Genomic DNA, 13,006 nt, shown 5'->3' on the forward strand with positions numbered 1-13,006 from the left:
TCAGGGAGTGTTGACCGTTCCTTAATTTTGTTTGAACGTGTCTCACAGTTTAGATATATCCCTCCCCGAGCGCCGCGGCCAAATCCTCCAAGAACCTCAGCCGATTCGCCGCCAGTGGCTCTGATATGTCAGAATCTAAGGCCCTAGCACACACACGAACACGGTGGATTAATTCTGAAGATTCTGTCGCTCTCTGAACTCATAGTCGTTCTCTACCGCGGCAGCTTCTGCGGCAGGAAAAACACACAGGGAAGACAACTTATTTCTTGGACTCGGCAACAACCTGCCGATCCTATTAGTCCGCCACAAGCCAAAAATTCGCTTTAGATCCCGAGCGACAGGTCGCTCGGTATCTCGCCCGCTCGCTCTGCATTGGGATCTTCCCGGCTAGGCCCCAAGTCTCTGTATACTCGCCAGCCCGTTCAGTATTCTATCCGTATTTCTCCTTCCCAACGGTCATCTGGCCCAATCCATTCACTGTTGGCACATCTTTTCTTCATGGACCAAATATCCAAGACTAGTCATAGTGGAAGTAACAAAAGTGGTAACTAAAGTGGCAACTAAGTAATTTTAGTGATATGTCATGTTATTAATGAGAAAAGAGAGTGTTGGGGTAATTAGATATGTTAGCGCATCTCCAATAGGAGATACTAAGCAGGTACTAGTCCTACGTGGCGGAGAGATGAAGAGAAAAGTTTAGTACTAGTTACTTGCAGAAGTAACAGCTTGTTCACGGGTATCAAGAATGAAAAGAGAATGACATGTGGGTCCATTAGAAAAAAGAAGATAATAAACAAAAGAAAGATGAGAGAGATGAAAATTAGTAACGGCTTGCCATTGAAGATACCCTTATCATCACATCACACTTCTCAAGATACAATGAGTATATAAAGCTAATAAAAAGGGCTTTTATGTTACGACAAATATGTTACTACCCACTATTGAAGTAGTAACATAGACTATTAACTAGATTATGTTACTTCCCACTATGACGGTTATGGACTGATGCATTTATTCATGTTCTCTGCCAACTGGACCAATACATTTATTCATGTTCTCAGCCGAAGTTTATTTTCAAATTCTCCCTCGTGCGGCCCAAGTGTTGACCCATGCGAACCCATGTTTGGCTCAAGTTCTGCTCTTCACCTGACCTAAAATAAATTTTCCCTAAAAAAAGCTGACCTAAAATATAAAAATTGAGTTGATACACTGACAATTTCTGAGTGATAAATTTTTATGTTTCTGGCAAACATTTTTAAGTTACTCCGTCTGTATTTACTTAAAAAGAACCACAAGGAGTTTTTTTACGTCAACACAAATTATGACACAGATTTTTGGCTAAACTACTCACACTAATTTTGCCTAGATCCAGATACATTTAAGTTGATCTAAATTTTGCATATGGCACAGATCTGGCTTCCGCTAATTTGAACACCTCAGATATGGTCCAACAAAAAAATTCACATGTCACAGATTTGGACTTTTACTAATTTGAACATTTCAGATATGGCCCAACTCTAAATATTAAATCACGAATTGCAGATTCGGACTTGTTCTAATTTTTGCATGCCCATGGCCGGAACAGAAACATCCAGTGTACGAACCCAAAAGATGGATTAATTTTTTCTGTCCAATGTCAACATCAGGGTACTAAACCAATTTCAATTTTTGCACAAACAGATTCCAAATTTTAAACCAAATCTGCAGAGCTTTCAGAATTTCACATGCACCAAAATTCAAATCTGCAGATTTTCACATGCACCAAATATGCAACTCTTTCAAATTCCGCAACAAATTTTCACATGCACCTGTATCCAAATCTCCAAATCTTCGAGCACCATCGCTATCCTCACGAGCGCAGGGGTGTTCAGGGCTTCCATCGTCTATTTCTTACTCCGGGGAAATGTTTCTGCATTCTCACAAGAAAAGATTCCAATACAAAAGTTCAAAACACACCGAAATGCACCAAAGTACAGACACACCAACCAGGAATGACAATAGACCGTGTCGCTTGCCGTAGAACAGACAGCCAATTAGCATTACACGCGGCTGTGGTACCAAATCGCGATTCACAAATCCCAGATTTAGTTAGCAATCAGATGACGCATTACTTTCTACATGCTGGAGTAGACGATAGGAGTAGCACGCGTGATGATTCTTGTCATTTGTTATGGTCCAGAGCGGATCTGTACTTGTACTCATTGAGCAGTGATAGAAAATAGGCAGACTAACATCCATTAACTTGATTGGCCGACGATTTAGGCTTATCCGAGGCTGAAATCTCACAAGTTCTCAGGCAAATAGTTCAGGAACAGCATTCCAATCAGCTCATTAAAGACTGAAAGCCTGGCCACACTTTATCATTGGCAAGAAACAGAGAACAAATTTCCCTCTGACAAGAATTTTAGGATTGGAGGAATACATATCATTTCTGGATCCTGTGGAAAGGAGTACAAAATTGAAAGGACATCAAGGGTTTAATTAGCACTGGTCAAGACTAAAAATTCGTATGGAACAAAAAAATCGGTTAAAGTTTGAGTGAACAAAAATCTATGATTATAAGCCTGGCTAACATTAATGTGTGAGGTTAATCTTTTAGTCCACAAACGGATCCACCTTTGAAGAACAGACACATCTAACATCCGGACTGATGGACGTAAAAAAAAAATCTCCCTCAACAGAGGATCTCACTTCTGAGTCGAAAGTACTCAGTATCCAACCAAACTGTACGAATCACACCATAAAATCGATTAGTAGAAAGAATCTCACGTTCTCGCAGACAAAAATACTGAGTCGGATTTGCATGGGCATGGAGAAGTAGTCACAAGAAAAAGAATCAGGTAAGGAATTATTCCGCCGGCTGGAGCTCAAGGCCATGGCTGCGCCGCTCGAGCACCGCGCGTGGCGTCAGGCCGCCGTCGACCGGCACGAAGTCGATGGAGAATGTGGCGCTATAGGCCATGGCCACAGCTGCCCGCCTTTTGCGTCGCCGGATCTGGAGGGGGCGGATCTCCCTGCCGGAGGACGAGCGCCGTCGGGTTCCAGAGCTGCTGCTCGAGGCGGCCGGAGAAGGTCTTCCGCTTGTCGCGCGCGCCGTCGACCTTCTGCAGGGACCCGGGAAAATCCCGTCGAAATCACGGCTGCGGCAGAGGAGGCGGTGGGGAAGAACCGGCGGCTCCGGCGAATCCTGTCCTTGGTGCCGCCGAGATCCCGGTGGCCGCAGCAGATCCCGGCCAAAGAGGAGGCGCAGGTGCGCGAGCCAGCACCGAGATCTGACCGGTGGTGCCCGACGGCGACGTGATGGGATGGGTCGCCAGGGTAGGCGAGGGACTTCGTCAGTTGGCGACTTGAAGGCTCACGGTGAGATCGAGGTTGTCCAACGCGCGGCCATTGCTTGGAGGCGAGCACCTACGCCTCGTCCTGTCGAAAGGCATCGAGATCTTGTACTTGCCGTCGAGAGGCATTCGAGGCCGCCGTGTCAACGGGCGGCGGTAGTCCATCCTCCTGCCTACCCCGCTGCCGTCCCTGCGAACGAACCTGCCCAGGCGACCTCGCGTCCATGGCCGCGAGACGAAGAACGCCGGGACGCGGAGAATGGCACGGCAGAGACGATGTGCCCGAGGTTGGGGCGGCTGCGGAGAGAAGCGGCAGCGTGCGGCCAGATCCAGTCTGGAGGGCGACGCTGACGTCGCGGCCGATATGCAGCGGCGGCGGCGGCGGCGGCGGCGGCGATGGGATCGGGGTGGGTGGGGGGACTGGGTCGGATATTATGCGTATTTCCAACTGATGGTCCATGTTTTATCTGTGCCAGTTTTGAATCCGGCCCACCAGCCCTGCGTTGCGTACGGTGGAACAAGATGGACAACCCAACGCGTCATGTGCCGGTTGTCAGGCGGCCCAGATGTGCCAAAGCTCGTGGCCCAGTATTTTGTACTGTAGGTGCGTACGTTCCATGGGCCAACTGACTCGGTATTCCTTGTTTTCAATCGTTCGCACTGAAAATTCAAACCGCGCCGAGGCCCACCGGCCCAGATCCCGAAACTCGATCGGTAGGACCTGATTCAGAGCTCCCTGTCGCCCGGGACTAAAAAGTTCATGTCCGCCACAAGCTAACTACTTCACGTGCAATCCCACGCAACAGCTCGAGGTGGACCAAGCATACAACGGAAAAGAAGACTTGGCCGCATCGTGAACAAGCACGATTCTGGCAGCTACTGAACTACTGAATACATGTTCACGACAACAGGCTGAACGTGAACAGTTTATGAAAACAGTAAACGAGAATGCAAAGTGAGATGCGACAAGATTAACAACAACAATGATCCATTCGTTATGAGAGATTTTAGTCGGGAACTGGAACAATCCATTCGAAACTGGAACAAACAAGGTTTGAATCCATTTTAATCTGAACAAGGCTCGACATCGACATATCCATGCAAAAATACTTTGGAATTACGAAGGAACTACAGACACTGCGGCCAATCAAATTTAAGAGTTGGACTAAAGAGGATGTCGACCTGGTCTACAGGACAAGCAGCCAAATGGGATTGGCCATGGGAAAATCAAAGATATGCTTATTTTGATAGGGCATCTAGCTGGCCTACAAAAGCGTGATTGAAGGGGTCAGGAATTGACAAATCATGGACATCCAAATATAAGTGAGGACGATATCTGAATTTGATTTGGGCGTCTCGAGAAGCTTTGTTTTCCACTTCAAGCAGCATGTGCTGATTAGCCACCCACTTCCTTTTGACCTTCCCACGGACTCCAATTGTCATTTCCTTTAGCACTTTGGCGTTCAAAACAAAGAACTTGCCAAAGCCAGAATCTTCCTCACTACCTTCATATCTTCTCAACACCAGTTTGTTTAGACGGGTGTCAAGGCATTCTATCAGATCTAGTGGGTCATACTGAAGCACATTTTTCACCTCTGTCTTTAAGTTTGGATCCCACTGTAAAACCAAAAAAAAAGATGCATGACAGAGTGCCAACAAGACTAGATTACATGAGAATCAAATATTCATTTGACATCTATTATATACTAAAAGTGCATGACAGAGCAACCAGAAAAAAGATAAACGCTAGAAAATCTCACAAAAAAGCATAGAAAATCACAGCCAATCGATATTGCTGAAAAAATTACCCGCTTATGCCATTGCCCTGAAATAAACCTTTCCTCTCCTTCCGTTAAAAAAACAATACTCCGTACCTTTCTTTTTTTCTCTCTAACTTTTCTCTCCGATCTCCTACAACTCTAGGCTAATGCCCTCGCCGCCGAATCTCTCGCTGGGCTGCTCCTTTGCTGAGCCGTCACGGCCACACGATTCTCAGGCAGGGAGCCCCAAACCTCTGGCCCCAAGCCCTTTCGGTGCTCCATGGCGGCCGCGCCAAGCCCTCTTGGCGTCTCCAATGAACGTGGCTAATTTCTCGATCCCCTTGATGGCCTCACGGACAAGTGAGTTGCTGGCATCGTAGAGAGGACGTGCAGAAGAAGTACATATCATCACGGTGTCGATTGCCGGTGGCGTCCGTGTCTAGGTCTCCAGGACTCCATGGTCATCACGCGGCAAACCAACACTCGCTGTGGTCAGGTCACACGCTGAGAGAGCGCGTCACTGCTGCCATGGACCACGCCCCAGCGCGTGCCACTCCTCGCACAGAAAGAGTCACCAGCGATGGCACTTGGACAACAGCAGGATCGACTCAGGTGATTCCAATGCTCACCCCGGAGACCGAGAGGCTGTACGTTCATGACGTCTAGGAACATACAAGACTACACGAGCAAGATTGGTGAAGGTATTATTCTACTCATTATTTGCTGTAGCTTTATGCTACGTATGATCTTTTTAGCTATGCAAAGTCATCATTAATTAATCTATATTAATTTGGTTGTTAATCTATTTTATCGATCATGTTTTGCCATCTTTGACCACACATCCACTTAATTACGTATTCATGTTTAGGTATAACTCCAGATACATACATGCCATTTAATTGATCTGTTTATTTATAGCCATCAAAAGTAACATTTCGTTGTAGGTTCAGAGGTAGAAAATATGCCTCTACGACATGTTCCTTTTTATGTCATCAAAAGCCTGCTTGGGGAGGCCCAAATATAGAAAATACTATATCCTATTAGGAACTACAATTGGATTATTATATATGTCAGAAAGATCTATTCATTTACAATCATCAAAAGTTAATTTGGATAGGTGATCTGGAGGTAGAAAATACTATTATTAGAATTAATTGTCTTAAACCTCGAGTGAATTCGTACGTTCAATTAATATATATGTCCATTGAGAAAATCAAGACTGTAGCTACTACTAACTATTTTACATACTATACTTTCAGTCTCCTCTTTACTTAAAATGTTCTAAGAAGGTCATATGATTGTAGTCTATGAATTAAAAGGGATGGCCATTATTCTCAGATTAAGTGCTTCCTTGATCTGGCACACCTTGGTAAACAATGTGAGTAGTTCACAATGACTGGCGGTAGTGGTGCGAGAAAGAGTGAAACAAATCAAATTAAGAAGAGGACTATCGAAAATTTGGATATGGAACACTAATCTATGCCCAGTTTGGGTAATGTTAGCCTTTTCTCATGAGTCATTATTTTCAGGTTCTCATTGGAATTAAGAGCAGTCGATATATAATGAGGTTCAAGTGATATTTAATTTGTTATTTTGTCATGGTTTGTCCTTTTCCATCTACTTCACCTTTTCTTTTTGCATATATCTCTTCTTTTTTTCATATATCTCTTCTTTTTTTTTCCTTGGAGAACCACATGTACATGCACCATATTGACTTACCTAATAACATTGTTATTTATAACAGGCAATTATTGAACCTTTTGCACTGGTGGGGAGAAATCTATAACATGTTTGTTTGACCCCGGTAAGACACCTCTGATTGTATGCATCATTTATTAGTTGCGCTAAAACATTTTTTTTTGCCTCGCCCTTCATGTTGTAGGAAAATATGCTATATGTCTTACCGTTGTTTTGTTTTCTGCCCTATTTAGTTTGTGATAACTGAACAGTTTTATGTATCGTGTTTATTTTTCTGCTTCCAAAGTTTCTAGATATTGCGCATCTCCTTGTGCTGACACTCCTGATCATCCTACCAACCATGTTCAGCCAATCATTCTAGGAAACAACTGCAGGCAATAAGAATGTGTGGATCTTTCATCCAGGAGGAAATAAAATTAATGCACTTCCTCCATATAGAATTTTAAAGGGCTAGCCACTAGGTAACAATGGCCTTGACTTTACATGTCATTTTGATGCTATACATGTATGGCACCAATTTTAAAAAACATGTTTGATATGCGTGGTTTGAGTACTTAGTAAGATTGGTATTGCCTTGGTTTTTAGTAGAATTCCAATTTAGATGTATTAGGCTATTTTAGACAAGAAGTCAAATAAAACTCTAAGATAAAAAGACAATGCAGGAGTAGGATATGAATTAAATGGTCCATCTTTCATGTATACAAGGTCACGTGGGAGAAAATTTACATAATTATTTGTATTTCTAATAAGAAGATATCAATAATTATAAGGCCATGAATTCATACCACGAAGCCAAAAATGTATTTATTCGTCATTTTCGGACAATTTCTCTAACACTTTCAGATGATGCCCTCGCATTTGCGAGGGCCATGGAGCTAGTTACATTAATGATGTGTCAGTTGAGTATAAGCATTTTTATCTGTCTCTGGCCGTGGGACAACATGCTGGAGCTTTTATTTACAACTAGTAGTTCCACACGGCAGGGTTTAAATAGGACTTGATCTCTGACATTAACAGCCTGTTCATAGCCTTGCGTATGAGGATGCTGGCCATATGCCATGCCATACTACAATTTGATCTCCATTCATTTCTGCAATTAAAATGCAAAGTACTTGTTTAAAGCAAAAGAAAAGATGAGTACTCACATCGACATAGAGTTTTTCCAAGCAGGGGAAACATCTGAGGACATCAAGAACAACGTTCACATCAGGACTAGAAATCTCGAGAGCCAAAATTTTCACCGTGCGTATCGGGGTTTTCAAGCTGGCTGGGATAAGTCCCTGAAGAAAACAAAGGACATAAAAATTATTGTGAATATCAGAATGCCGAAAACAAGAGTAAAGAGGGTGCTACAGTTACCTGGAAGACTAGGTTACCAATCTTGATTTCAGAAATGCAGGGCGACAAAGGGCCCAATATCTCCAGTTTAGGAGCCCTAATGACCCGGATAGTCTCAGCACCTTGACTAGATAGCAGCAACCTCTCAAGGCGAGGGGCGTCCTCAATGATGAATTCCGCTTTGCTCAAATAACAAGCACAAATACCGATGCTCCTAAGAGTTGACGAGGTAATGCGGAAGCAAGGCACGTCACGAATATCCTCCAGATGTAGGGTCTCCAGGACATGGCAGCCAGAGAGCATCCCATGGAACACATTATCGGAGATGGAAACATGTTGTAGGGTGAGCTTCTTCAGGAGGTGAAAATTCATTGCATGAGCAATCTCTTTCGGGAAATCACAAGAGCCGATTCTGGCCATGAGGAGGGTTGGCGCGATATGAAACACGGACAGTGGCAGCGGGTAATGCTTCTCGTTCTCGTAGGCATGGAAGGAGATGTCGAGCTGCTGAAGTTTGGCAAGGGCCCGGGAGTGGAACCAGCTGTCGATCAGCGCGGCTTCCTCGGCATACCTCTTTTTGGCTTTGTGAAGGCGGATAGAGCGGAAGTGAAAGCGGCGGACGGGACCAGGGTGGTCGTAGAGGATCTGGGAGACAATGGAGAAGCGCTTGAAATCGTTGAAGCAGATGCGGTAGTTGGCGTCGAGGTCGAGTGGCGTGGAGAGCCAGAGAGGGCGCCATCGGCGGGAGAGGACCTGCGTGCGGGCGCCGTCCTTCGTCGGGAGGAGTGAGATGATTGTGCAGAGGATGGCATCGGGAAGCTCGCTGATGAGATCTCCGTGTGGGACGAGGTCCTCATGGCCGATGAGATCGCCGTCCCGTCCCCGTTTCCGTGGTCTGCGCCCGGAGGATGCGGGTGGCGTCTTCTTCATGTCCGGCGGCTGGCGAGGCGGGTAATTTTGGGCCGGAGGTGCGGAATTTGGGGACCGGAGGTGGGGAATTTGGGGGGCGGTTCCAGTGCTGGGACGGTGGTGCGGCTGCTGGAGAGTGGAACGTGGAGGCGGCGAGCCGTGATTCAGTGCTAGCTTAGGTATGGTGTTGGACGCACCGCCGCGCTGGGTGCCATGGGGGTCGCCGCCGGCCGGGCTAGGGTTTGGTCGGCTATTCTTTGTGGAGTCGAAGACGTGGCTTTGCTGTTGACTGTCTGACTCTTTGGTTGGGCTGCTTAAGGCGTATAGGGCATCAGTTTACGTCTCCTCAGTCTGGAAGCGGAACATGTTGTTAAAACACGTTAAACTTGCATCGTTTGCGCGCACCTACGGCCCGCTGTCACATTGTTGTTGTGATGGAAATCCTGATGTATACATGTTTACACACGTGCTAATGATAGTTCATGTTATGATCATTATTTGAGTTTTTTTTATATTGTTTGCATTTTTCTTTTGGGGGCGATGTCGTCCTGAAAATCATTTAAATCAACTTGGCCAAATATTCGTTCAAGGATGACGACTTTTGACGGGTGGACTTGACGTCGGCGAAGGATATGTGCCATGTAGCTCAAACTTGTTTGGGATCTATTTTCAACCCAAAGAAACATAACAATATATTGTTGTTAGAATATTTGCATATACACATCATTTGAGGAGACACTAGGAGGCTGTTTGGTTCATGACCTGAAGTCCACTCTTGAGAAAATGAGCGCCTGAGACTAGCCGGAGAAGTTGAGGATTTTCGTTTTGAAGAGGCATGCCTGAGACAAAGCTGTTTGGTTGCTGACTTGTGTTGGCCTCACAAATATTGGTACATTTTCGTTACGTGAGCTGTGTCAGAGCTTTGTCCCGTGGTTGCATAGATAGAGTAGAGTATCTTCGATCAACCGGAGTCAGGCCTTCGATTCTGGTGGCCTCAACTAGGCTAATTACGCTGGCAGGTCTTTCAGGCGAGGCAAGTAGCTGGAACCTCAGGCTTCAAACCAAATAGCCGTCCGGCATCTCTCAGGAACCCATCAGGCCAAGCCCCTAGATCAATGCGTGTCATTGGGTCAATAGTGCAAAGTTCTTGTTTTCGATGGACCGATACAGATTTATAACATCAGTTTCACCTTTCAAAATCACTAGTGAGTTTGCACGTGCAACGCACGTCTTCATAATATGTGTCTTTTAAATTTAATTTTTCTATAAGTTATTCAGTATTACTTATTTCTCGTTGAACCATTTAAATAGTTATGATTATGTAGTAATGTAAAGCTTGTGCGTGCAACCTATAAAATCACGAGCAGCACATAAATATGTTATATTTAGGTACCGAAATATTATGTAGTAATGTAAAGCAATAATTAAAATACAAGTACTCCACAATATTATCCACGATTCTATTAATCGGTGAATGTCCAATTTTTAAAGAATATCTCGTTCCATGGGAGAGACATTGTCTACAACTTCATTGAATTCATACTAAAATATGTACCAAAAATTCTTGTTTGAGCTACATGCGTCATAGAACAATGTCATAAAACATTCATATTTGGTCAGGTAGACTCCTGATTTCTCTCTCTCGTGGATTTGTCTGATCAGTTGCTAATTAAGTGGATGCATCATGCATGCATGGACCCGGCGTGTCACAGTTGCCAACACATGTGTTCATAGATTGAGCTAGTATTCTCTTGAATTACTTGCACGAGCACATGAACGGAACCAGGTCTTGCGCCAAAGTTTTCATTAAATTTTTTGACAAAGTTTCTATTGTGGAGACATGCGTTCACGTTCACTTAGAGTAATGTAGAAGTACTGCTATTGGGCAGATTTGAAAACACAAACGAACCAACTACTGAAACTAACATACAGGTGTAAGATTGCAACAAAAACAGCCTTGCCTGATATGATTTATTAACAAATTCCATTCCTCACACACTGCTGATCATTATTCAGTAGTGAGAAATGCATAGCTGAGCATAGTTTAGTAACCAATTACAAACAAGCATGACCTATGAATTATGAAGTACATTCTGATGACTTCTCACATGGGTTTTTGCTGAAGCAAGGAAATAACTGGAACCTGACAGATGATCCAACAAATGGATGAACAAAATTATGTGACATCTAAAATTTCCTGAGCCTCGATTTGCCTGCCATTAGAAACTAATGTAACTGGGACCTGACATCTAAAATTGCATGTGTTGATCTATAATCATAGCAAAGACTAAAAACAGGCACTTGCAACAAGCTGTAAAAGTAGCAGCTCCAGCCACTCGTTTCCAAGGCTAGCTTTCCTAAATAAAGCAGAGCGAAGCCATCTGCTAATCACGCACCTATATATACACACGATCTGTCCCAGCTCTTGCTCCCATCCCAAAGCACACGTCTGCTTGCTAGCTAGCTTCTTCTTTGCACACATCATCTCAACAAACTCCCAGTTGAGCATCCCACCAAGAAGCTAGCTAGCAGAAATGGCAGCCACCCTCAAGCTCAGGATACTCGCCGCGGCCGCCGCCGCCACAGTCGTGGCCTAGTCTCTGGTCGGCGTGGCCACGGCTGCCGATGCGCCGGCCGCACCCCCGTCCACCGGAGCCGCTGTCGCGACTGGCCCAGTCTTCGCCATCAGAACGCTCGCCGCTGCCGCCGTTGGGTACCTCTTCTGCTGAGCAAATGGATGAAAATTATGTGACATCTAAAGTTATCGCAAGGTCATTGAACATTAACAGAAGCTCTTGAATATCTATCCTAAATGTAATTATAAGAATGAAGGAAATGAAAGCAAATAAAGAAAAAGTGATGACAGGAGAACAACTTCAATTGATGTGGCATAAAAAAACCAGACAAATGCACGCAAGATCTGGAGAACACCAATCCCTTTGACCCCAGACCCAGAGTATTTGACTTGCCTGTTTCCATTTACATTCAGCAACACAAAGCAGATACCATGCATGTTCTCATCATATAAAAGCTATCACAGAGTGATTACTTACACTTAACCATAGTTAATTCAAATGTTACTTGGCTCCCGGAAAGAATCAATCAGTACTGTATACACGAAATAATTTTACCAATGTGGATTTTCCCAAAGGAAGTACTAAAGGTTTCTTTTAAAAGTTAATTCCATTATACCCAAGCAGTATCCACAATCCCAACAGCCACCCAACTAAACGTACGCGGAGAACTAATATCCCCACAATCAGGCTCACAAAATATAGGTTACTTGCTAACCGTGTGCACTTGGCGATTACAAATTGAGGCTGAAATTCCACCCCGCAGGAGAATCCACTACTACAGAAAACCCCATCCGTGACCTCCTTCCAGTGGCGGTTAAAACGGACCAAAAAACACACCTCCATTGAAAGCTTCTCGAGGCATCCACGAGCGCCACCAGTGGCACTGATTATCACCGCCACTGGTGCCCCAGCACCACTGGCGGTGAATATTGTCCCGAAACAAGTCACCGCCGGAAATGGCCATGGAAACCCTAACAACCACCAGTGGCGGCCGTAACCTTGGTCCAATGCGGCGTCCTCCTTCGCCCACACCTTCTCCTCTCCGGGGCATCCACGACTCACGAGGCGGTGGTCGAAGGGCCTTTTCTCACAAAGCTCCTTGTACCATTTTTGGCTGGCCTTGAATTCATCTGACCCGACCCACACCTTGAACCTCTCCTAGTCCTCCTCCGAGATCCCCTTCCAGTGCTTGTTAACCACTGTCTTCCAGTCTTTGCCGATGAACTTCCTGCAGTTATATTGCCACGTGCTCTGGCCCTTCCTCATGACTTGGTGCATCCGCCACTCCAACCGTCTCCTGATCTCATCATTGGCAGGCACGAACCGCTTCCATGCCGCCTCGTAACAGTCCTGCTTCACAGCTTCCGGGACGTCACTCCATCTTTGATAG

At 45.0% G+C, this 13,006-nt stretch overlaps 1 protein-coding gene across 1 annotated transcript; it reads right to left on the bottom strand.

The window, feature by feature from the left end:
* Nucleotides 1–4,340: 4,340 nt before the first annotated feature.
* On the bottom strand, nt 4,341–9,334 carry LOC100846293 (putative F-box/FBD/LRR-repeat protein At5g22670). The gene is made up of 3 exons (XM_003566535.3): nt 8,153–9,334; nt 7,939–8,073; nt 4,341–4,952 (listed from the first exon to the last, which is right to left on the bottom strand). Exons 1-3 carry the CDS (start codon nt 9,059–9,061, stop codon nt 4,575–4,577), a joined length of 1,422 nt encoding a protein of 473 aa, XP_003566583.1. The 5' UTR covers nt 9,062–9,334; the 3' UTR covers nt 4,341–4,574.
* Between the last annotated feature and the right edge of the window lie 3,672 nt (nt 9,335–13,006).

This window comes from Brachypodium distachyon, chromosome 2 (genome assembly GCF_000005505.3).
Source record: "Brachypodium distachyon strain Bd21 chromosome 2, Brachypodium_distachyon_v3.0, whole genome shotgun sequence".
NCBI lineage: Eukaryota > Viridiplantae > Streptophyta > Magnoliopsida > Poales > Poaceae > Brachypodium > Brachypodium distachyon.

Bases quoted from the DNA above. Each gene is read 5' to 3' on its own strand.
- LOC100846293 (XM_003566535.3), bottom strand. From the start codon at position 9,061: ATGAAGAAGACGCCACCCGCATCCTCCGGGCGCAGACCACGGAAACGG. The intron at 8,074-8,152 runs GTAACTGTAGCA...TGTTTTCTTCAG, and splicing joins TTGGTAACCTAGTCTTCCAG to GGACTTATCCCAGCCAGCTT. The intron at 4,953-7,938 runs GTGAGTACTCAT...TTGGTTTTACAG, and splicing joins TGGAAAAACTCTATGTCGAT to TGGGATCCAAACTTAAAGAC.